We start from the raw sequence: 26,263 nt of genomic DNA on the forward strand, positions 1-26,263 counted from the left end.
TAGAGCTCATTCTTTGTGTGGGATTTTTTTTTTATACTGGTTTTGACCATTGCATAACAGCGTGTGTCTGCCATTTCTGTATCATACCGAATAGTTTTCCTAATTAAAAAATCTCCTGTGCTTGAGCTATGAATATCCCTCTCCTTTCCTCTCACCCCCAACATCTAGCAATCTCTGATCTTTTTACTGCCTTTAGAATTTTGCCTTTTCCAGATTATAGTTAGGATTATACAGTATGTAGACTTTCAAATTTACTTCTTTCACTTAGCAAATTTCCTATAAGTTGTTTCATGGCCTGGCTATTTAATTTTATCACTGAATAATATTCCAGGATGATTTTAAGCATTTGATATTAACAAAAGTTTACACAATTATTGAGCTATAGAATTTTAGCTCAGAAGTTTGCAGACGTTCCACTGCCTACTGATGTCAGACATTGTGAAGAAATCGAATTCCATTTTGATTTCTCTCCTTTATATGCAACCTATTTTTTTCTATCTATGGATACTCTTTAAGAAATTTATTGCTGATGCCAGAATTATTTGTTATTTCTCTAAAACAACTTTCTTCTTAAAAAAAATTCTCTTCTCATATCCCTGACATTCTTTACCCTTTGTCATTTCCCTCTACTTTTACTGATTGATATTACGTGTCATTTCTATACTTTGTGAATGTTTTTGGAAGTTTTAATTCTGGTTGCATTTTTGTCTCTGCCAAAGTTCACTTTATTTTAAACTTTTTCCTTGAATATGAACTCATGGTGGTTGTGTTAGGAGGTGGTCTAGGCCAGTGCTTTTTTATCTGTTTGCTTTATTGTAAAAAGTTAAACTGTCTAACAATGTCAGTGACAAAAAATAGGATATCATTGCCTTAATATTCCTTATGCACAGTTCCACTTCTTTGGAGTTCCACTCCAAGAATAAAATTATTTCTGGTAGTACTTGTCCAAATCCGATTGCTTTCTAAGTCTTTAACAAAGCTGGTCTTATGAGATTCCATCACAATAAATAGACTTCTAATTTAACACCTCTTTTATTATGTTGTACCATTTCTGATGTTCTTCTATGCCCAATGTTTTATAGGGTTTTTTTTTATTCTCTCATGAACAATTATTAAACTCTCCTTAAACCACTGGTTTTCTTATGTATAATAGAGTACTCTGTAGTTCAGAAAAAAATTGACTTTGATTTGCATGGGAACTATGCAGGTTGAGTCTGCTTTGTGTTTGAGGGTCGGGGCGGGTGAGAGAGAGAGAGAGAGAGAAAAGGAGATTTTGATATTTCTTTCTCTTGAATTGGAAATCTGACAGAAGCATTGCCATGATCAGTTTCCTGTGAGTTGAGTGTTGCTTTGACTAGCTTTGTCCAAGTAGAAAAGGCTTTAGTTTTGAAGGACTGACAAGTATCATGTTACAGATTTTTTTCCGTGAACTCCTTCTTACTCTCCAGCTCCTTCCCTTCTTCTCCATGTGGTTCTCATCTGTGTTACTTATGTTATACTTTACTCTGTTTTTTTGGTCAACCATTTTTATTTGCCTTGTATATCTTATGTCACTAAACTAATTATGAGTTCCCTCCCATTCCCTTTAATATGACATTTAACTCTTGTTTTATTCAGTAAGATCATCTTTATGTGCCCAGAAAGGAAGAAAAGGGTGTTCAATTCTCCATCTTGAAATCAAAGCTTCTGGGTGTCATTTGATGCTAGAAGCAATTTTTAACAGATATTAAAACAATTAAATAGCAAATGAAAGTACAACAAAAAAATCATAGAAATTATTTAACTACAATATCTTGCCAAACATTCCTGGAATTTACTTCTTTTCATTGACTCTAATATTAGGTTCCTCATTTGTTCTCTGATGACAATTAAATCTGACTTGGACACAGAAACTGCTGTTTTAGCAATCAGATGATTCTTGACTCCTCCCAAATATTTATGGTATTTTATTAAATCTTATGCTCTCAAATGGACATCATTGTTTCTATCTAGACATAAGTATTATTTGCACTCACAGTATTTTTGTGATTTCTGTTCTACCTATATTAATCACAAGCTAGTCTAGTTTTGTCTACTACAGCATATTTTATCCACAGGATGCCATATGTAACTGAACTCATTTTCTACTCACAATTTTTTCAAAGTAAACATTTTTTTTCTTTTATTATTCATATGTGCATACAAGGCTTGGTTCATTTCTCCCCCCAGCCCCCACCCCCTCCCTTACCACCCACTCCACCCCCTCCATTTCCCCCCCACCCCCTCAATACCCAGCAGAAACTATTTTGCCCTTATTTCTAATTTTGTTGTAGAGAGAGTATAAGCAATAACAGGAAGGGACAAGGGTTTTTGCTGGTTGAGATAAGGATAGCTATACAGGGTATTGACTCACATTGATTTCCTGTGCGTGGGTGTTACCTTCTAGGTTAATTCTTTTTGATCTAACCTTTTCTCTAGTACCTGTTCCCCTTTTCCTATTGGCCTCAGTTGCTTTTAAGGTATCTGCTTTAGTTTCTCTGCGTTAAGGGCAACAAATGTTAGCTATTTTTTTAGGTGTCTTACCTATCCTCACCCCTCCCTTGTGTGCTCTCGCTTTTATCATGTGCTCAAAGTCCAATCCCATTGTTGTGTTTGCCCTTGATCTAATGTCCACATATGAGGGAGAGCATACGATTTTTGGTCTTTTGGGCCAGGCTAACCTCACTCAGAATGATGTTCTCCAATTCCATCCATTTACCAGCGAATGATAACATTTCGTTCTTCTTCATGGCTGCATAAAATTCCATTGTGTATAGATAAAGATTCCACCTCACCCCTGTTAGAATAGCCATCATCAGCAACACCACCAACAACAGGTGTTGGTGAGGATGTGGGGAAAAAGGAACCCTCTTACACTGTTGGTGGGAATGTAGACTAGTACAACCACTCTGGAAAAAAATTTGGAGGCTACTTAAAAGGTAGACATCGATCTACCATTTGATCCAACAATACCACTCTTGGGGATATACCCAAAAGACTGTGACACAGGTTACTCCAGAGGCGCCTGCACACCCATGTTTATTGCGGCACTATTCACAATAGCCAAGTTATGGAAACAGCCAAGATGCCCCACCACTGATGAATGGATTAAGAAAATGTGGTATCTATACACAAAGTAAACATTTTAAAGGTCTCTTTTATCCATTTTAACTGTTCCTTTCCATCAAGACAGTATTGTTCTTGAGTATGTTTTATTTTAAAACAGCCTCAAGTTAACAATCTCAAACTAACAGAAGAATTACAAGTATAATACAATTTTTTCCCCTCATCACCTAACACTTAAACATTCACTACCCAACCACGGAAACAAGCAAATTACTGTGGATATCTTACTATTACCTAATTTCCAGCTTCTCATTCAAATTTCATCAATTACCTAAGTAATGACTACATAACAAAAGGATCCAGTTTTAAATCATTGCTTCCTTCAATCTGAACCAGCACTTCATCTTTCCTGTGACTTTAATGATCTTGGCATTTAAAGAAAGTACTATTCAGTTAATTAATGACATGTAAATCACTTTGCATTTGTCAAATATTTCCTCATGATTTATTTTTGGTACTGCATTTTAGCAGGAAAATCAAAGACTGCATCTTATCAGATGGACTGTGTTGATTTTTACATTTTCTGGTGATTATTCACTTTGATTACTTAAGCTGATGTCTACCATGATGTATCTATAGGTAACACAGATATATAAGCATAGATACACACACATATACACACATTCCACACACACATGCACATAGTGTATACAGATTTGTATCTATACTTACTTCTCTATGTTGAAGACCAGGAAGTAACACTCTCTCCAATTCCATGAGTTTTTTCCAGTTTCTAAGTGCCCATATTTTAATTCCCTTATCTGGCAGTGGGAATGTAGCCCTTATTATCCTCAATATAATTATTTCTTAGACCAAAATGTAATGAATCTCCATTGTCTGCTACTATTTCCTCTCCTGCACCAATGCCCTCTTACCCTGGTGGGTGTCTGAGACTCTGAGGCATGGTTTTGCCTTTCTGTGTAAAGTCCTGTTCAGATTCTAGTTCCACATGCTGGGGTGTCCCCCAAAGACACTCACTTCTTGCCCTTCCTTGGTTCTAACACCTCACACTAGGTTGCCCTATTATGGGAACATACTTCTAACTCACTCTGGCTCCAACATCCTGTGCCATGCAACCCCTCTCTGCAGAGCTGCATCACTTCTGCACCAGGTATCCACCTCTCTATAGCCACCCCTGCACGGAACACAGTCTTACACTCCCCACCTGAATGGTTTTAGAACTGTATTTCCAGAAAGGAAAGAAAGGAAAGGAATAGAGAAAGGGAAAGAATAAACTGAATTGTGTTTTTGCACCATAATTTGCAAATTTCTTGAAGGCATGTAATAAATAATTTTAAGTCTGTATTTAAAGTCATTAATATATTTTGTCCATTAAAAAACAAAACAGTATGTCTACTAGTGACATGTGTGGTAGAGTGGTTGTCTAACTAGCACAAAGTCCCGAGTTCAAAAACCTGCACTTTAAGATAAGTAAGTATATAAACTAAAAACAAAACTAGGGATGGTGGTGCATTTCTATAATCCCAGCTACTTGGGAAGCAAAAGTAGGAGGATCAAGAGTTTGAGGCCAGCCAGGGATAAATTAGTGAGAGACCTATCTAAGAAACAAAATACAAAAATGGAAAGGACCTCCAGTACTGAAAAAATAAATAAATAAATAAAAATAAAAGCAAATTTTAGAATAGAATATTTTACATTTAACCTTTATTTGTATTCTATGTCTTTAAAAAGGGTGAGACTTTAATACAACATTATGGTAACTACTTCCCAGAGTCATTCTTACGAGCATTTGTGTTGTTTGACTTACTTGCTCTCTATCCTTCTGATGAACAACTTTTTTACAATGTGAACCACAATAACATCATTGCCAAGGCTTGTACTGTACTTTTTTATTCTACCTTCACTCCATTTTTAAACTTCAAACCCATGTTGTATTTCTTTAAGGAACATTTAAAAGAAAACCTACTGCTGAAAACATCTGCAACTACTGTCATTTGCTTTTCAGGCCAAGGATGTCTAACGTAGTGAACAAATTGAAAGCACAATTTGCCATATGGATGCTATAGCAGTTATTTGCTCTGTTGCTAAACATAGTCGTGTAGTGGATGGATATAACAGCTTTTGCGTTGGCACAGAAAAGTAACAGATTGGGCAAGTACTGCTAAACAGGTGCTGTCTGTGATGACAAGATAAGATTTACAATCTTCACTAAGCTTCATTTCTACAAAATTTTTGAATAGACATAGCAATAGTTAGAATAAAAGACCACTTCCAAAACTGCTGCCCTGACTTGACATGGACCAGAATCCCAATGGGTAAAACATGGTACCTATAAGACATTATGACACTACGTCCATTCATTTTTTTGTAATCTATATCCATTCTCATTGGTCTTGGCCATGTCTATTCTATTTCCCACTTGTACTATTACAGTAAATTCCCAACCATTTTCTCTGACTCCAAGCTTTTGTTTATTGAGGCATCCTTTCTCAGTGTCACATTAATTCCTTCAGTCCTAAGATTGAGAATCTGTGAAGGTACAGCACACTCAGGGAGTAAATTCCAATTATTTTTTCCATCACATTGAAGAGACTCCATGTTTAAAACAACGGCTTTTATTGCCAAAGTGATTTATAATTTAATATTTTAAAAAATTAAATCAATCATTTATATGTGAGCATGTCTTTCAAGTGAATATCTGCTATGTTTTTGAAAATCGGAATGAGGATTTGGTGACTGAATTTATTCATTCTTCTCTCTTCCACAGGAGAGAATGCATACTCCAATAAGTAATCAAATTAAACCAAATAGCCCTTTTATGTGTTTTAATATACAGGTAAGAAATACATCTGATAACTAGACAGAGAATAAAGATGAGACCTGAGAATACTGAGTTACTTTACTTCCACATGAGATTTAGATTTTGAAACCAGACTGTTTAGTTTTAGGGAAAGCGTTCTACATCTCACTTAAGGCATGCTGGAGGGGCAGAGGCCTGGGTCTGTTTCCTATCAAATGAGGTACCCTGATCCCAACCACTAGTAAAAGCTTAAATGAGCTACTTCTCCCTTGACCACTGCTCTGCTAGAGAAATACATTATTTTCTTTATATTTTTCATTGACCTTTCTATTCAAAACTCTGATCAACTAAAGATGCCAGTACCATTATTTTTTTTAAAAAATCAGAAATTTCCTCCTCCTGGCACAATTCTGAGCAATGCTGCTTTCAGAACCCTCTATGAATCATGAGGATAACCATACAGGACTTACTCCCAAATAACACCAAATGTAACAAAACACAGTGCTCAAGCCTGCACTAAATTTTTGTCTCCATTTTATTTCAGTTGCTATTATTCACAACTTATGGATAATTAAATTTAAAAGATGAAATGAAAACATATATTAGAGAATGCCTCGCCTTTTATTCAATGCCTATTGCAAATTAAAGTCCACAAAGTAAAGACCCTTCTCCTTGCTAAATTAAAATGAGGAAAAACATTAAAAAAAAAACAACACTTTTATTTACTCCAGTTTCAGCAAAGAGATTAGGATCAGATGGAGCTATTAGTTCTCTAACAGCAGCTTCATCCTGGGCAGGCTCCCCAACATGGATGTGTTTATCAGCACTTTATTTGAAGGTAAATTGATCTTGTGTTTTCCTTCTTATAAATGGAAGTCAATAGAGAACAACAGAATTTATCTCAAACCAAATAATCTTCCCCAGATTCATAATGTTTTTACTAGCAAAATAAAATGGTAGTGTTTAAGTAGAAAACCAGAACAATGACATAAAAACATGAAATAGTAACTGTAGCTTTTCAAAGATGCTGAACTATATATTTTTTCAGAGTTCATCACTTTAGACTTACATTAAATGGAAAAATTATCTCTAATAATGAATTTTGACTTCATATTTCTCTTATGATGGAATGAAATCATGCAGTGAAATGTACTTTCTTCTCTTTCACATGATGACATAGAGAAGACACCGATCTCATCTTACAAATTGTAGCAGTTTGCAAATATTTATGAATAATTGATAAAGTTTTTTTTTAAAAAAAGGAAAAACCTGTTCATTATCAATCAAGTAATTCCAGCACCTTCAAGATTCAGGGCTTTTCTCAGATTTTCTTATTCTTATATGTCCATCTTTCATTTAAAATGATTTAACTTATCTGTTTGAATTTTATGTTCTAGAAATATCAATGCTTAACAAAGTTTGGACTCTTAAGTATATACCATCCACTGTTTTATTATCATTGTTCATCAAATGTATGTTAATGTTCTTATCAAAATTAGTAGCCTTGCATTTTCAATATTCCCAAGCCCTGACTACTCTATCTCTAAGAAAACTTTACTTAATTTTTAGTTCTGCTCTATCATGGCCACAGATGTTTCATAGTATGGAACTCCTTGGGTCAGGAATTTTCAAATATTATTGCATATGCCACTCACCTAAGGAGCTTTTAAAAGTACTGATCATGGGCTGGAGATATAGCTCAGTGGTGGAGACTGCCTAGAATATGTGAGACTCTGGATTAGATCCCCAGTATCACAAAACAAATAAGCAAAAAAAAAAAAAAAAAAAGTACTGATGCCTTGGTGATGTGCCATCTCAATTAAATTAGGGGGTGAGAATCAGACATCTTTATTTTTTAAATGTCCTCTAGATGATTTCTATATAGAGCATGGTACTCAGAGAGCTATGAATCCCATGCTTTATTTTAAAATAATTTGTTTTTTTCTTTCTGCCTTACTCCAGTAAGACAAATTATCATTCAGAGAATGAGTAGTAAAATAAAAAATAAAAAGCGTGGAGGAGTAGTTCAGTTCTAGAGTGCTCGATGAGCCTGTGCAATGCCCTGGTTTAAATCCTTGGTACTGGAAAAAGAAAAAAAAAAGGAAAAGCAAATAAAAATTAAAATTGTGCACCAAAGATAACCAAGTAGATTTAAATTGAAACATCAAGCGATATTGTAAACCATGGTAGCTAATGAAGTAGTTTTTTTTTTTTTTTTTTAAATGCTAGAACAAACAGAACATCCTACTTACCCTCAGAAAGAAAAATAGGCTATTTGGAAAGATTAGGAATCTGAACTGCTTTTAACTTCTTGATGACAATACTGGAAAATGGAAGATAAAACAAGAATGTCTTCAAAGTTCAGAAGAGAAAACAATGTGCAACCAAAGATTTTCTACCAAACCTAATTAAACATTAAATGCGAAGTACCTTTTTTATGGTGTGTAAGATGAGGAAGCTCTGAAAAGCTTCACAGTCTTCTATGCCATTTTTCAAAAAGTTAATGAAAGATATGTTCCATTAAAATACAGTAAATCAAGAAAGAAGAAATGGAGACCGTAACAGAGATCCTACAAAACAAAGTGATGAACATCATTACCGTTATGATGTTTGGGAAGTCATTGAGTTCAAATATAGGATGGTGTCTTTGCCCTAGAGAACAAAGTTCTGGATTGTAAATCCAAAGGAAAATGAATCTGACAGAATATCAGATGAGTTCAAACTTACAAGTCTGTACATAATTTGAACATTTCAGAATTTGTGGATAAATTAATTATACATGTAAAAACACACTGTAAAATACAAGAAATTATTCTCAGGAAAAAGTCCATCAGGAAAAGAAATGTAACCATAATATACTATATTTACTTGTCACAATAAGGTAATAAAGTAAATGACAATTTAACAATATTTGATTAATAGGAGAACAGAAAAAAGATTTACAGGGTAGGGGTAAGTGATAAGGTATGAAGAAAAGGCTAAATCCTTGTCTTTGTGTGAGTATAGGAACATATGCCTAAAAGAGAAACATAAAAGTAGCAGAATAAACAGGTTATTTAGATAAATGGAACTAAATATTCAAGTGATCTCTTAAATGAGTTAAAATGGATTTTTTTCTTAAAAGAAGTAAAGGAAAAGATAGGGCAAGGGGCTACTATCTTTTTATAACAAATCTTGGAAATTTTAAATTAATTCTTATATTATATTCAGGTTAAAAAAAAACAAAATAAATTAAGCTTACTTACCAGATTATTTGCATTGCTTTATCTGAATAACTTAGGTAGAGTTTAAATCAGAGCTAATTTAATCCTACCACACAATATTTCCATGTTGTGATTTATGTAATTATCAGCTCAAACACAAAGATTGGGACCAGATAATTGAGTGCCTTGAAAGTCATATGAAGAAGATTGAGGAAAACAATGAGTCTTAAATTCAGATATGATTGTGCTATATACCACAGCTCAAGAATCCTCTCTGGACTTTAATGTTCTAATGTGCATGTGGTAGAATAACCTACTCTCAGAGTTATAACAGATTGAATGGTATTTATGAAGCAGCTGGTGCAGAATCTGGCAAAAAGAAGTGCTTGTCAATGTGTGGATTACAGCTTCTTTGGTGTGCATGGATTTTACACATTTAGTAATAATAAATGGGCTGGATAAAATATAAAATTCCTTGGATTTAAGATAAATGCTAACTCAGGTATTTAGAAGGACGTTCCAGAATTGTTAAGTGGAGTGTAAATTCACTCCTCCAAAAGTGGAGTGTAAATTCACTCCTCCAAAATGCAACAAAAACACTGGCAAAATTGTCAAAATTAACTTTCAAAACTCTAAAACTTAAGGAAAAGCTTGCAGCAATCTGAGGAGTGTTTATTCAGAAAGAACTGATGCATTTCTTTAAGAACAGAAGGCATTTTAATTTGGACTCACAGCTGTACTGTAGCCTGGAACTCCAGCAGCTTTCTAGCAGACCAGGTTTGGAGCTCCTCAGAGAGTCCATCCCCAGACTTTATCACTATGAGATCTGTCTGGCAGCTCCCTGGAAAAACCTCAAGCATAGCCCTATTCAATAGTAAACTTGACTGAGAACTCATTTGGGAAGAATCTTTATCTCCAGTGCATTCATTGAAAGCAATCAGAAAATGGTTTTATGACACAGCTGCTTAAGGTTGGGGCAAATAAGAGCCTGAAAAAGAAATTCAGATCTGGAGAATTGGGCTGGAGGCATGGCTCAAGCAGTAGAGCTCCTGTTTGGCAAGCTTGAAGCCTTGAGTTTAAACCTCAGCCCCACCAAAACAAAATCTCGGGAATGAGATGTCTAACAACTCAAAAAACTCCAGTGTATTGTAATGAATGTAGAGTTTATATAAATACATACAGGACTATGTACATGACCAACATAGTCCTAAATGGACTCCATCTGCCTGACCTCAGCCTGTGTACTAGTAAGAAGTGAAGGGTAAGAGAAAACCTCCTGAGAGTTGAAGATACTGCCAAAGAAATGCAAACCTCATTGGCAGAGAGTGGATGATTGACAGACTCTAGGAATTCATTAAGGAAAGTCACTGAAGAGATTTCAGCAGCTGTATAGTATAGGAAAATATAGACTTCACAGAATTAGTCAGTAAGTAAGTCAGTAAACAACCAGCAAGAATTATAAAATAAATAAATAAAATAAAAACACCCAAGAGTTGGAGGAAAGGGGGCTGAATTCCAGTGCTGTAAACTTATATTATCTAAAATTTCCAATTTCTACCAAATTTTATGAGTCATGTAAAGAAATGGAAAAGTGTGGTTCATACAATGGAGAAAAGGTCAGTAGAAAAGTTTCTAAAGGGGTGCAGATATTGGATTTACTGGACTAGAGATTTACAGAGCCCTTGGAGATATCTAGATTAAGGAACATTGAGGCCAAGAGAAGTTAAATGCATATGTAATAGCCAGCATCACTGTTCAAAGGAGATCTTGAACCTTGTGATTTTTCAACCGAGATTGCTTATGGACTGATTCCCTTCAGTTTTGAGCATCTGTGTGTATATCAAGAAATATATAATATGTATGGGAAAGGAAAAAGGGGTGTTAAGGAAATAGAATAGAGGGGGTGAACTTGCTCATGATACACTGTACATATCCATGGAATTCTCAGATGAAATTCATTTTTATATTAATAAATCTTAAAAGAAATAAAATAATTTCTACCTTATCAAAAAAAAGAAAGAGCCAGGTACTGGTAGCTCATGCCTATAATCCTAGTTACTCAAGAGGCAGAGATTAGAAGGATTGCCAGCCTGGGCAAATAGTGCTGTGAGAACCTATCTCAAAAAAACTCTTCACAAAAATAGGACTGGTGAAGTGGCTCAAGGTGAAGGACCTGAGTTCAAGCCCCAGTACTGAAAAAAAAGAAAGAATTATTAGCAGGCTTGGTAGCGTATACTTGTAATCTCAGCACTCAGGAGGCTGATGTAAGAGGATCATGAGTTCAAGGTCAGCATGGGTCACATGGCAAGACCCTATCTGAAAAAGAAACTCTCTATTTTTCATTAATAATGTGAAGCCAGAAATTATTTGAAAAGTAACCTAACAGCTCTTGTGTTTTGAACTCTTTTTAGGTCCTCCAGTTAATGTCACATGCAACATATTCATAAACAGCTTTGGCTCTATTGCAGAAACAACCATGGTAAGCATGTTACTTGTTAACAAGTTTGCAATGGGTTAATTTGTAATCACAATAATGGAAACTTTTCTGCAAATGTGATGTAATTAAAAACTTAAACAAAATGAGATTTTAAAAGATTTTTAACCTATCAGTGGAATAATTAACTGCAAGAAATAATGTTTCATTTACAAATGGTATATTGGAGAATAAATGTAAGTGAAAACAAGATTGATTTTTTTTCCCAGTTCAACAACCTAATGTTAAAAATCAAATTAAAGTCCTGTCATGTATGTTATTTATTTCTTTCCAGTGCTCTTTAATAATCAGACATGCTGATTATCTGTAAATACTTTGATATTTAATTATCCTGTATACTTACAAATTTATGACATTATTTTAAGTATTCTACTGGATTACTTTTTAAGTGAATATGTTACCTGCCTAAACATCATAAATATTTATACAAATCTGCATACTAATTTATAAAACTATAGCATATGCCTTCATTTAACAGTGCTATGTAATTGAGAACACTGCATGTAATCGTTATTAAGCCCCTAAAATAAAAAGGGATCATTGCAGATCAAATTTATTTTTTAATTGTATGACTTTCTCTAAAAATCACAGTGTATAGTCCTCTTCATCCTGCTGCATTTATTGTGAAATCTGGCTGAAATAAAGGGCAGAAATAAATCATTGAACCACTAAGTATCTGTAAGTCTATCAGCTAACTTTTTTAAAACTATGTATGATAGCTCTTAAATTACCTAGAATTATATTCTATTCCCAAATTTAGTAAGAGTAATTTGCATTAATTTTCTAAGTTGATTTTAACTAAAATATGGCATAAAAATACTTGAAGATCTAGTATTTTACAAAACAATCATGTCAGAATCACTGATAATGAATTTTCTAAAGAGAAATAATCTACCTTGCAAAAAATTGTGTGTCTGTGCATGCATGTGTGTGAATGTGTGTGTAGGTGTGTACATGTGTGTATGTGTGTGTACAGGTGCATGTGTTTATGTGTGTATATAAATGTTCATGTGTGTCTGTGTTGGGGAAGGAAATCCATCGCAACAGGAATAGACTTCCAGGGACTGTTTTCTTCAAAATGCTGTCTCCCTCATTCATGCAGTTTTTAGTCATTTACTAACATCTCCGTGGTTCCATTCAAACTCAGTTTAACTATAATACAGCGTTAGTGGGGAAGAACAGAGCACATATTTTGGGGCATTACATAGAATTATCTTAAATACAGTATATGATTTAATATGACATGTGTATGAGTATAAACATAGAAAATGTATATAATTTGCTTGTAAAAGTAATGTGGTTCTTGCACAATTCTTTTTAATGCCAGTATAGTTACATTTCAAACTTTGGCACATTCGGGGTGCTGGTTGAATATCTGGTTCCGATTTACAGCTTGTATTTGTGCAAACTCAGTCCAAATCATCCAAAAATAAAGAAGCCACTACAGGCTTTGTTCTATGTAGATTTCCAAATTGTATTTATATCCCTGGCAAGTTTTCATTTTAATTGCTTCTATAGGTGTTGTATAATCCTAAAATCCTGGAAACATATTTCTCTATATTTCTTTTATGCATGATTGTTTCCACAAAATACTTTTTAAAAAAAATTTTTTATTTTATTTTTATTTTTTAATTTTTTAATTGTTTTATTGTTTTATTATTCACATGTGCATACAAGGCTTGGGTCATTTCTCCCCCCTGCCCTCACCCCCTCCCTTACCCCCTCCCTTACCACCTACTCCGCCCCCTCGCTCTGCTCCCCACCCCCTCAATACCCAGCAGAAACTATTTTGCCCTTATCTCTAATTTTGTAGAAGAGAGAGTATAAGCCATAATAGGAAGGAACAAGTGTTCCTGGTTGAGATAAGGATAGCTATACAGGGCATTGACTCACATTGATTTCCTGTGCGTGGGTGTTACCTTCTAGGTTAATTCTTTTTGATCTAACCTTTTCTCTAGTTCCTGGTCCCCTTTTCCTATTGGCCTCAGTTGCTTTTAAGGTATCTGCTTTAGTTTCTCTGCGTTAAGGGCAACAAATGCTAGCTAGTTTTTTTAGGTGTCTTACCTATCCTCACCCCTCCCTTGTGTGCTCTCGCTTTTATCATGTGCTCAAAGTCCTATCCCCTTGTTGTGTTTGCCCTTGATCTAATGTCCACATATGAGAGAGAACCACTCTGGAAAAAAATTTGGAGGCTACTTAAAAAGCTAAACATTGATCTACCATTTGATCCAGCAATACCACTCTTGGGAATATACCCAAAAGACTGTGACACAGGTTACTCCAGAGGCACCTGCACACCCATGTTTATTGCAGCACTATTCACAATAGCCAAGTTATGGAAACAGCCAAGATGCCCCAGCACTGACGAATGGATTAAGAAAATGTGGTATCTATACACAATGGAATTTTATGCAGCCATGAAGAAGAACGAAATGTTACCATTTGCTGGTAAATGGATGGAATTGGAGAACATCATTCTGAGTGAGGTTAGCCTGGCTCAAAAGACACAAAATACTTTCAACAGCAATAGGCTTACCCACTCTATGGAGCTGGGGGAAGGGACTTGGGTAACAGAGTGAGCACCAATATCAAGTTCTGGAAGGTTTCTACTCTTTATGAGCTAATTCATCAGTTTACCAGTAAAGTGGTTATAATACATTGTATGACCTGATTGCATCAGCTAAGCTTATCAACTGTAATAATTTTAAGACATCCTTTATAGGATAATATTCTATAAAAAGTTTGCTGAATATTGCCAACACACTCCCATGGTGACTGCTGTGAAGTTTTGTTTTCCTTGTCCAACCCAGCACACCTGTCCACGCCACACACTCCGTCATGTATTTCCTCTGACATCATCTCAGCATCCATCACTCTCCTTCTCACTAGCAGCATCAATAACACACCTTAGAGGTTAAGTACCAGAGATAACTATTTATACCATGGCATTTTTCTTCTCACCCTAAATGTGTGATGACATTGTTTCCTAAATAGATTATCCAGAGATGTCTACATCAGTAAAAATTGTATTTGTCTATATACATGATTTAGTGGAATCTTTAACCTACTGAAGATTCTTCTTAAAGTATTTTCACCTAAAAGAATTTTAGGCATCTAAAGATGCATAGGCAATATATGTAACACTAATGTACCTATCACCACCTTAAAAAATTAAACACAACAAGTAAATTGTAGCTGACTATTTACTCCAGCACAAAATATGGCTTCCCTACATTTTCAAAGGAAGCTTTTGTCACCAATATGAACTTCATTCTATGCATATGAAAATATAAACATTATTGATGTGTAACTTATTTTGTTTTGTCTAAGCTTATGGTTTTTGAGATAATCTATGCTCATATCTGGACTATTTTATTTATTTTCATTTCAGGAAGTAGCTCTATAGTGCTGGACATTTGTTTCAAATTGTTTTGCTTATACAAAATAATTCTCCATTGAAAAATCATTGCACATTATCTTCCAGTGCATACAATGCATACAATATGTTCTTCAGAAGAAGAATTACTTTGTTAACATATAAGTAAACTTCTCCTTCAGGTGTGGTGGCTCATGCCTGTGATTCCAGTTACTTAGGAAGATCATGGTTTGAAGTCAGTATAGATGAATAAAAGTTAGCAAGACCTTATCTCAAAGAACAAGCCTGATGTGGTGGGACACACCTGTAATTCCAGCCATGCAGGAGAATAGATAGGAAGATTGTGGTGTGAGGCTGACTGAGGCAAAAAGTCCAAGACCCTATCTAAGAAATAACTTTTTATTTTTATTTTTTTTCATTTTTCTTTTATTATTCATATGTGCATACAAGGCTTGGTTCATTTCTCCCCCCTGCCCCCAACCCCTCCCTTACCACCCACTCCGTCCCCTCTCTCTCTCCCTCCCAATACCCAGCAGAAACTATTTTGCCCTTATTTCTAATTTTGTTGTAGAGAGAGTATAAGCAATAATAGGAAGGAACAAGGGGTTTTGCTGGTTGAGATAAGGATAGCTATACAGGGCATTGACTCACATTGATTTCCTGTGCGTGGGTGTTACCTTCTAGGTTAATTCTTTTTGATCTCACCTTTTCTCTAGTTCCTGGTCCCCTTTTCCTATTGGCCTCAGTTGCTTTAAGGTATCTGCTTTAGTTTCTCTGCATTAAGGGCAACAAATGCTAGCTAGTTTTTTAGGTGTCTTACCTATCCTCACCCCTTCCTTGTGTGCTCTTGGTTTTATCATGTGCTCATAGTCCAATGCCCTTGTTGTGTTTGCCCTTGATCTAATGTCCACATATGAGAGAGAACATACGATTTTTGGTCTTTTGGGCCAGGCTAACCTCACTCAGAATGATGTTCTCCAATTCCATCCATTTACCAGCAAATGATAACATTTCGTTCTTCTTCATGGCTGCATAAAATTCCATTGTGTATAGATACCACATTTTCTTTATCCATTCGTCAGTGCTGGGGCATCTTGGCTGTTTCCATAACTTGGCTATTGTGAATAGTGCCGCAATAAACATGGGTGTGCAGGTGCCTCTGGAGTAACCTGTGTCACAGTCTTTTGGGTATATCCCCAAGAGTGGTATTGCTGGATCAAACGGTATATCGATGTCCAGCTTTTTAAGTAGCCTCCAAATTTTTTTCCAGAGTGGTTGTACTAGTCTACATTCCCACCAACAGTGTAAGAGGGTTCCTTTTTCCCCGCATCCTCGCCAACACCTGTTGGTGGTGGTGTTGCTGATGATGGCTATTATAACAGGGGTGAGGTGGAATCTTAGCGTGGTTTTAATTTGCATTTCCTTTATTGCTAGAGATGGTGAACATTTTTTCATGTGTTTTCTGGCCATTTGAATTTCTTCTTTTGAGAAAGTTCTGTTTAGTTCACATGCCCATTTCTTTATTGGTTCATTAGTTTTGGGAGAATTTAGTTTTTTAAGTTCCCTGTATATTCTGGTTATCAGTCCTTTGTCTGATGTATAGTTGGCAAATATTTTCTCCCACTCTGTGGGTGTTCTCTTCAGTTTAGAGACCATTTCTTTTGATGAACAGAAGTTTTTTAGTTTTATGAGGTCCCATTTATCTATGCTATCTCTTAGTTCCTGTGCTGCTGGGGTTTCATTGAGAAAGTTCTTACCTATACCTACTAACTCCAGAGTATTTCCTACTCTTTCCTGTATCAACTTTAGAGTTTGTGGTCTGATATTAAGATCCTTGATCCATTTTGAGTTAATATTGGTATAGGGTGATATACATGGATCTAGTTTCAGTTTTTTGCAGACTGCTAACCAGTTTTCCCAGCAGTTTTTGTTGAAGAGGCTGCTATTTCTCCATCGCATATTTTTAGCTCCTTTGTCAAAGACAAGTTGGTTATAGTTTTGTGGCTTCATATCTGGGTCCTCTATTCTGTTCCACTGGTCTTCATGTCTGTTTTTGTGCCAGTACCATGCTGTTTTTATTGTTATTGCTTTGTAATATAGTTTGAAGTCAGGTATTGTGATACCTCCTGCATTGTTCTTTTGACTGAGTATTGCCTTGGCTATTCGTGGCCTCTTGTGTTTCCATATAAATTTAACAGTAGATTTTTCAATCTCTTTAATGAATGTCATTGGAATTTTGATGGGAATTGCATTAAACATGTAGATTACTTTTGGCAGTATCGACATTTTTACTATGTTGATTCTACCAATCCATGAGCATGGGAGATCTCTCCACTTTCTATAGTCTTCCTCAATCTCTTTCTTCAGAAGTGTATAGTTTTCCTTATAGAGGTCTTTCACATCTTTTGTTAGGTTTACACCTAGGTATTTGATTTTTTTTGAGGCTATTGTAAATGGAATTGTTTTCATACATTCTTTTTCCATTTGCTCATTGTTAGTGTATAGAAATGCTAATGATTTTTCTATGTTGATTTTATATCCTGCTACCTTGCTATAGCTATTGATGATGTCTAGAAGCTTCTGAGTAGAGTTTTTTAGTCTTTAAGGTATAGGATCATGTCATCTGCAAATAGGGATATTTTGACAGCTTCTTTACCTATTTGTATTCCTTTTATTCCTTCTTCTTGCCTAATTGCTCTGGCTAGGAATTCCAGTACTATGTTGAATAGGAGTGGAGATAGTGGGCATCCTTGTCTGGTTCCTGATTTTAGAGGGAATGGTTTCAGTTTTTCTCCATTAAGTATAATGCTGGCTGTAGGTTTGTCATATATAGCTTTTATAATGTTGAGGAACTTTCCTTCTATTCCTAGTTTTCTTAGAGCTTTTATCATGAAATGATGTTGGATCTTATCAAAGGTTTTTTCTGCATCTATTGAGATGATCAAGTGGTTTTTGTCTTTGCTTCTGTTAATGTGGTTTATTACGTTTATTGATTTTCGTATGTTGAACCACCCCTGCATCCCTGGGATGAAGCCTACCTGGTCGTGGTGAATAATCTTTGATGTGTTGCTGAATTCAGTTTGCCATTATTTTGTTGAGGATTTTTGCATCAATGTTCATTAAGGAGATTGGCCTATAGTTCTCCTTTTTGGAGGTGTCTTTGCCTGGTTTTGGGATAAGTGTAATACTGGCTTCATAAAATGTGTTTGGCAGTTTTCCTTCCCTTTTTATTTCGTGGAACAGTTTAAGGAGGGTTCGTAAAAGTTCTTCTTTAAAGGTCTGATAGAATTCAGCAGAGAGTCCATCAGGTCCTGGACTTTTCTTTTTGGGGAGGCTCTTGATTGCTGCTTCAATTTCATTTTGTGTTATAGGTCTATTCAGGTGATTAATTTCCTCTTGGTTCAGTTTTGGATGATCATATGTATCTAGAAATCTGTCCATTTCTTTTAGATTTTCAAATTTATTTGAATATAGGTTCTCAAAGTAGTCTCTGATGATTTCCTGGACTTCCATGGTGTTTGTTGTTATCTCCCCTTTTGTATTCCTAATTCTACTAATTTGGGTTTTTTCTCTCCTCATTTTAGTCAGGTTTGCCAGAGGTCTATCGATCTTGTTTATTTTTTCAAAGAACCAACTTTTTGTTTCATTAATTCTTTGTATGGTTTTTTTGGTTTCTATTTCTTTGATTTTAGCTCTTGTTTTTATTATTTCTCTCCTATTTGTTTTGGGATTTGCTTGTTCTTGTTTTTCTAGGAGTTTGAGATGTATCATTAGGTCATTGATTTGGGATCTTTCAATCTTTTTAATATATGCACTCATGGCTATAAACTTTCCTCTCAAGACTGCCTTAGCTGTGTTCCATAGGTTCCGGTAGGTTGTGTTTTCATTTTCATTGACTTCCAGGAACTTTTTGATTTCCTCTTTTATTGCATCGATGATCCATTCTTCATTAAGTAATGAGTTATTTAGTTTCAAGCTGTTTGCATGTTTTTTGTCTTTACTTTTGTTGTTGAGTTCTACTTTTACTGCATTGCGGTCAGATAGTATACATGGTATAATTTCTATTTTCTTGTTTAAAAATCAATAAAGATTTGAGACATGGCTCAAATGGGAAAGTGCTTGCCTAGCAAGTTTAAGGTCATGTTAGTTAAGCAACAGTTTTATTTTTCAAGGATTTTTCCATTTCCAGCATCTTTACAATGTCCCCACTTTATTCCTCTTATTTGTGGCTTACCTACCTTTTTTTCTTAACTAGTTTTCATATGGATGTACTTATATTTGTTGCGCTAGGTTTTTTTGCTGAATCTACAATGTTTATCTTCTAAGAATAATAATATTCAAATTTTATGTCTTCATTTGTGCCTTTTAAACCTTCTATACTGTATATGTTAACTTTGTTCTCTACTTCAATTTCTCTGACACAGTCTAGATCTGTTTGTGTTTCTCTATTTCTATGCTGTATATTTCTATCTTTCAGGATTGGAATTGATAAAATTATTGAAAATTCACAAATATATCCCAAGTAACCTACACTTCACATCTAAGCATTTTAGATTCCTTCACTGAGCAATAATTCAATGACTTACATTAAGCCAACTGATTTACAGACTATGAAAATACTTTTGTGTGCTACTTTATTTGATTTGTTGGGGTTGCATTTTCTCCTGTGCTGATTTAGCAAGTAGACTTCAATGATGTCCTACTATTTTATTCAATTTACATTTAAATCTCTTTCTTTTTTAATATCTTATTTAAAACTATGACTATTTAAAATTTTGTTATTATAGCCTCCCCAAGATAGTAGTCCACTCTGATATGTACACCATTATATCATTAACAACTAGCGTAACTGGCTTCTAAATATATATGTTGTTGAATGTATGTAGCCATTTCTGTATTCTGGCTAGCAAAAGCTATTTTTTCTCAGAAGATAACTGTGCTAATGTGTCCTTGACATAGTGGATGGACTCTTACCGTTACTGCTTTATGGTTTGGTCTGTTTCTACAGCGCCAAGTCCCACTGTCTTAAAAATATGTGTTAAGAGTCTAATTGTAATAGTGAAGTTAATATTGGGTAAAATGCCCAGATGAGCTTGCCTTTCTTTCCTTCAAATCTTCCCAGGAAGTTTTATAACATTTCCTCAAAAGACATTTGCGTTTTCAAGGTATGTTGCCAGAAAGATAATTTCATAATTTTCTATTGCGAGTCCAAGAATCATTTTTAAAAATCAAAAGTATTAAAGTGAAATTATTACAAGAATCAAGTAGGTTCCACTGTAACCTTTTTCATAATTGAAAGGAAATGTGTATAATTTTAAGGAATGCCCATTCCCAAAAATGAGCCTTTATTTCTTTGTATCTTGTCTCATGAGTTAAGTTCCTGAAAAGATACTTTTTTATGATTTCCAGAATAGTAGTCAGTGACTATGCCTGTGTCTTGTTTATAGATTCAATAATTTATTCCACTTCTTTTGGAATAGCCTGAAATCATCTTGATAGCCTTTTAATATTAACATTATATCCGTTATCATCTTTTCCTCCCTGTCTCATTTTTCTTACAGTAGTGAAGCCAAATGAAATATAGAGATAGCTTTGGTCTGAAAGATTTTTAATTCCATGCATGAGTAGTCAGTGACTGACAGCATGACTGTGCTCAGAACTATCATTTGTAAGAATCAATCCAAAATGGGCTTATTTATGGGATAGCTGCAGCATAATGGATGTGCTTGAATGTTATGCACCTTAGTGACCCCAGCAGGAATATGAATAAATCTTTGATATATTCATCCACAAGATCTTGTTATAAACACTGTATCTGAAAAAGGGACCGTCCACAGGTTCTGCTGACAAAGGTAAAAATTTCTTGTAACAAATACCACAAGGAACACAATTGTCCTTATACTATGATATTGTTAAACAAACACATTGTTAAAAAGCATATTTCCAATTCTGTGGAGAAAAACTTCCAAAGAGAAACAGATGCTAATGACAACAGAAAGAAAAACAGATGCAGGAGATGAAGTTTTCAAACACACAGCTCTGTGGCTCCTCTCCTTTATTGGACAATGTGTCTTTGTAAAGCTTCTTTCTGATAAGTAGACTAAAAATTTTAGTTGCACTGTCTTTACACATGTGAAATATTTGAGCTAAGAAAAAAATCAGAAGGATTTCAGAGTTAAGGATAATGACAAAAGTGCATGTCACTGGATTTAATTCTTCTATCCTTATTTACCTTTAAAGTTAATAATGGAAAGTGGTTATTACCTCTGTATGGATCTCTAGAAAAAGATCTTGTATAAAATTCTTTACCAGTTCAACTGAGCAACTTTTGTTGACCAATATCATATCAGAAATGACAAAGCTCTTGTGACTAAATCATAGCAAGAATGTTCTTCTTCATGGTATTTTTCTAAGGGAATTTGATTTCTTGAAAGAGAATACACTCCAAAATGTCATTTCCACCTCTAAAAATAAAATAGGCAGCACCATTGAAAACTGTATTCTCTAAAATGATTGACACTAGTCATAATTTGTTACTTTGTCATGGATTTAGCATGTCAATTAATGTTAAGTACTTGGCAAGCAATTTAAGTTGCAAATAGCTCTTCAGCTGCTGTGTGGACTCTGACAGATGAATGAATTAAAGTAACACTGAAGCTCTCTAGACCAGCTTGGTGTCATTTTTTACACTGGTAGTGATGGGACTACCAGTGTCTTTACTAAATAACAGACCCACTGACTTTGCATCAGAAAAGCTAAAACAAGTCAGACCTGTGACTGCCACATGTACCTGTCAATTATAGCAGATGCAGGACAAAGAGTTAAGCAGTCCTGTTACTTTGCAAGTCAATAGAAAGGCAAAATTCCTACTGGACAGTCTCTCTCCGTCTCTCTGTCTCTCATACGCACACACCACACACACACACACACACACACACACACACACACACACACACAGAGGAGAATCATTTTGTCTCAATCTCATCAAGGAGGATTAATAACATAAATCATTTGTTCTGCAGAGATCATGAAGAAACAGGTACTAGCAATACACTGATATAATCTGCACCACTTAAAAAATTCTCCTTAGTAGCTTCTTGAAATATTGCCAACGCACCAGAGACTATCTAAAGTGTAAAGCGAATAATTCTGCCACAAAGTTAAATTAAGGAGTTTAGTTAACAAAAAGTGTTTATAACACATATCAACATTAAATAAATAAACTTCCAGTGTTCACAGATAAGTCCTGGTGACCTTAATCTGTGAAACCTATTTGCTCTATGCATGGAGGTTAATGAAGTATTATTATTTCCTCTTAAACTAGAGAAGACAATTGGAAAAGCTTGCTTCTCTATTAAGTCTTGTAATTCTCTGGTACCCTTCTCTCACCAGACTTTTGAATAGTAAAGTATTCCTCCCTACTTTCTTCTCTGTAAATGCTTATACCTCTCTCTCATGCTGTAGTCTGGCATTTGATGCTCTATCGTAGGTAAATAAAAATACAGTCAGATTCCTCTCTGAGCCAGTAACATGAAATTCATACCCTTTTTTTTTGGTGGAAGTCATTTTGTTTGCTGTAGGCTGTGCTTTTACTGTTTCTCCCCTTTATAGATTCATTTCCTACACACATCAGGTCCTCCTGTGACTTTTGCTTGTCATTAGCAGAGCTAATGCACCCTTTATCATATGCTTCATATACACAGCCCAAGAAACAGCTAGTAAAAAGCCTCAAAATGCTAATTCTAAACATACATGTTTACTCTTTGTCATGCTGTAACAAGCTATAAAGATAATTGCTATTCCTCATCCATGCACTTCAAGATTAAGATGATTAGTCAACAGTTGACAGCATACATGAAAAGAAATGAATATGCTCTTGTATCCCTTTTTGCTTTAGTTTTCCTCCAAGGCCATATTTCTCAAGCACTTTTTTCCATAGTGGCTCCCTAAGGAGACTTTTCATACATCTTTTTCCTTAATTTCCCTCCCCATGAAATTTTAACTCTACTTCTATATTGTATGTTACTTTATATCTCTAAAAGTATTTCTGAATTACATATAAAACAAAGCAATACTTTTGTTCTCCCACCAAGTATCATTTTTTGCTTTTGTGGGAACAATATTGTCCTTCTTGAGCATGGTCTAGAATACTGTTGTGGGGGTGTTCGTGAAAACACTTATCCCAAACTAATATGTAGCGGCAGTAATAACACCATTGTTATTATTCAATGGCACAGAAGCTGAGAGTAACATGAGAGGGAAGGAGTGCATTTTAATATCCCCAGCTATTTGCAAAATTATTAAAAATATGGTTGGAGGCCAAACAATATTTTACTTTTTATTGTTATATGAACTTATTCTCCGTGAAACTGTACATGTGTACCAGCACACACATACCTGTATAAATTGTAAAGACATTCAGACTTATTTCAGATTTTGTTTCTATTCTGACACAAGAGGGAAATTTGTTTCCTATTGCTTCTATGATGGTATGTATTTTTTTTTTTACCACTCATATAACTGTTGTTGAATCTTTCACTATTTGATAAGATTGTTCTCAAAATATTTCCCATGGAGTTCATTCTTAAAAATCTCCTCCAGTGGCAACAGATTTGTGAAATATACATTGTGCGTACAACATTACTATAATGGCTTAGCCAGAGGAAGTTTCAATAAAATATTTAATTTATTGGGAGAGAGAGATTGAAGATTTAAGAAATTGTGTCCTAGTTAGATCCCTGGGGGAAAATTTCTTCATGAGACACTTTTAAGCATTATCTGAAAACTTTCCCAATAATTGGAATATTAACCCACATATCAGAAAAACCTAGCTTAGAGATGATCAGAGCCTTCTATTTGTCAGCCCTAGTGTTAGTTTGATTATTCACAACAAATTTGTTGATGAGCTACTCATATATTCCAAGTCTACTGATCAAATATCTACCATCAAAGATCATTATGGTTCATATGTTCTGAACATCGTTCCAACTCAGTTCCTATCGTAGTTACTAGGTTTGTTTTGCCCTGGAATTAAGTACTGTTAAATTTCATTTGTTACCTTTGCAGCCATCACCACCCTTGAAATTTGGAAGCTTATTTCAGTAGCAATATCTCCATCTTATAGAAGATGCCATACCATCTTCACCCATGAAAATACAGGAGACAAGATAATGAAAACTCACTGATTCTCTGATTAGGCTGTAATATAAGAACTGAAATTTCTTTTCAGGATTTTGTTTTTTCTTTGAGTTCCCCAGTACAGTCAGAAGCAGGAAGCCTGCATTCTCGCTCATATTTACAGCATTGTTATTTGCTAAGGCCTCTAGCCTTAGCACTTTAGCACTGTGTTTATAACTCCATGTACTTCATTTCAGGGAACTAAGTTTAAAAAAAATAAATTTTGCCACTGATTTCTATGTACTATCAATTTTCTGTCTTTAAAGGATACAAATATGCATTCCCTTCAAACACAAATGGGCCAATTGAACAGCGCAAAGCTCCTATGCCTACACCTACCTGCGGTGACAAGTACTGCTCTAATGTATGGAAAGCATTTGCTACCGAGAATCACCAGTTTCTAAAACTAATGGAAGGCTAGAGGAGAAGCGCGGTACCCCAGATTTGGCTTGTAAGCAAAACTACTACTCCAGCCTGTAATCCTAGCTACTCAGGAGGCAGAGATCAGGAGGATCATGGTTCAAAGCCAACCTGGGGAAATAGTTCGCAAGACCCTATCTCGGAAAAAAAAAAAAATCACAAAAGAAAGGGCTGGTGGAGTGGCTCAAGGCGAAGGCCCTGAGTTCAAACTACAGTCCTGCAAAAAAAAAAAAAAAATCTACTTTTGCCTGAGTCAGGTAGATAGGAAATCAAGAAGCTGCCAACAGAATAGTTGATTCCAGGAACATACTGTCTGCCGGAATCTAGAAGAAATCATCATAGCAACTGAGTAAAATCAAAATGCTGACTATACAATCTGCATTTATTTCTTCAACCATCAGGGAACTAGTGACAGAAAGTGAAAACTCCACCGACATGGTTGCTGAAAAAGCAGAAACTCAGAATGAGCAGATTGTGGCTTTGCCACAGTCCCAAAGAAGTACGTCTTATTTGTGAAACAGAAGTGGTATTGAGATCCTAACTTCAATATTTTTCAAGTTTCTTCAGTACAGGTAGATTCAAGACAGATCAAGTGGATGTAGAAAGTTGTAGAGCAAAACTTTTTCCTCATATCACTTCCTTATCATCCCAGAAAAAGTAGAAACCAGCGTATAAGAACCTCTTCATCAAACCTAAAAACTAAACTGTATGCACACCAATATTTGTGCTAATATATTGTGACATATTCCCCTCCTTTTGCATAAGATTAGTTCCCAATTTCTTCTAAATCAAATCTTAAAGTCCTTTTAACTTAGGACTATACTTAATATATTCTTAACTTCTCTTTTACTTTGTGCATGCCTTCTCCTCAATATTTCAATTTAATAATTGTGCTTCCAAAACCAAAACTTTCCCTGGATAACATATTCCTACTCCTTCCTTTCATAGAAGAAATACTGCAAATGATTGTACATGACCTCATCTCTCAATTCCTTACGCTTATAGTTTGTATATAAAAGTTGCCAGAAAGATTTATGTGCTAAAAGCTTAGTCCCCGGTTGTTGGTGCTATTGAGAAGCAGCTGTATCATGAAGACACTAACCTCATCAATGGATTAACCCACTGATCATTTCATGGCTGAATGGGCTATTAGGAGGTGGGACATGGTTGGAAGAAGTAAGTCAACAGGGACATGCCTTTGAAGGGCATATCTTGTCTTGTGTCCCTTTGTGCTCTCTCTCTGTCTTTCCCCCTCTCATTCCCAAAGTACTCAATAACCATAACAAACTGCTTAATCTTTAATTTTAATGATCACATTACAGCATCCATCACTTTTGATTGAAAGTTCTCTTGCTTTAGCCTCTCTGATCCAACTATTTCCTGGTTTTCTAACTCTCTGACTACTCCTTCCTAAATATGTTTCTGTTTCTTGAATATTGGCATTCCCAGGGCTCAAGCAGAGGCACTGTCTTGGTTATATGAATCCTTTCTATGTAAGTTTATCCTCTCTATTGGCTTTATGACCTCTCTATATATGGAGGTAATTTTTAAATCAATAGTTATAGCCCAAGTGTCTCCAAGTGCAAGGGGTGGGAAGTAAAAACAAACCTAAATAACTCTAGAACTTAGTATTTGAACAGTGTATGTGCATGCCATGATGTTGAAGAAAAAAAAATTAACTGTACATT

General features: G+C 35.2%; 1 protein-coding gene across 13 annotated transcripts in view; it reads left to right on the plus strand.

Annotated features, from left to right (window-relative positions):
* Glra3 (glycine receptor alpha 3) overlaps positions 1 to 26,263 on the plus strand; it is a 381,512-nt gene that overhangs the window by 257,514 nt on the left and 97,735 nt on the right. For all 13 annotated transcript variants that reach the window (XM_074054955.1, XM_074054949.1, XM_074054951.1 and 10 more), the window contains one exon: positions 11,520 to 11,587. In XM_074054955.1, coding sequence (XP_073911056.1) covers positions 11,520 to 11,587 — 68 coding nt within the window. The remainder of the gene's footprint in view (positions 1 to 11,519; positions 11,588 to 26,263) is intronic.

This window comes from Castor canadensis, chromosome 14, assembly GCF_047511655.1.
Source record: "Castor canadensis chromosome 14, mCasCan1.hap1v2, whole genome shotgun sequence".
Taxonomy (NCBI): domain Eukaryota; kingdom Metazoa; phylum Chordata; class Mammalia; order Rodentia; family Castoridae; genus Castor; species Castor canadensis.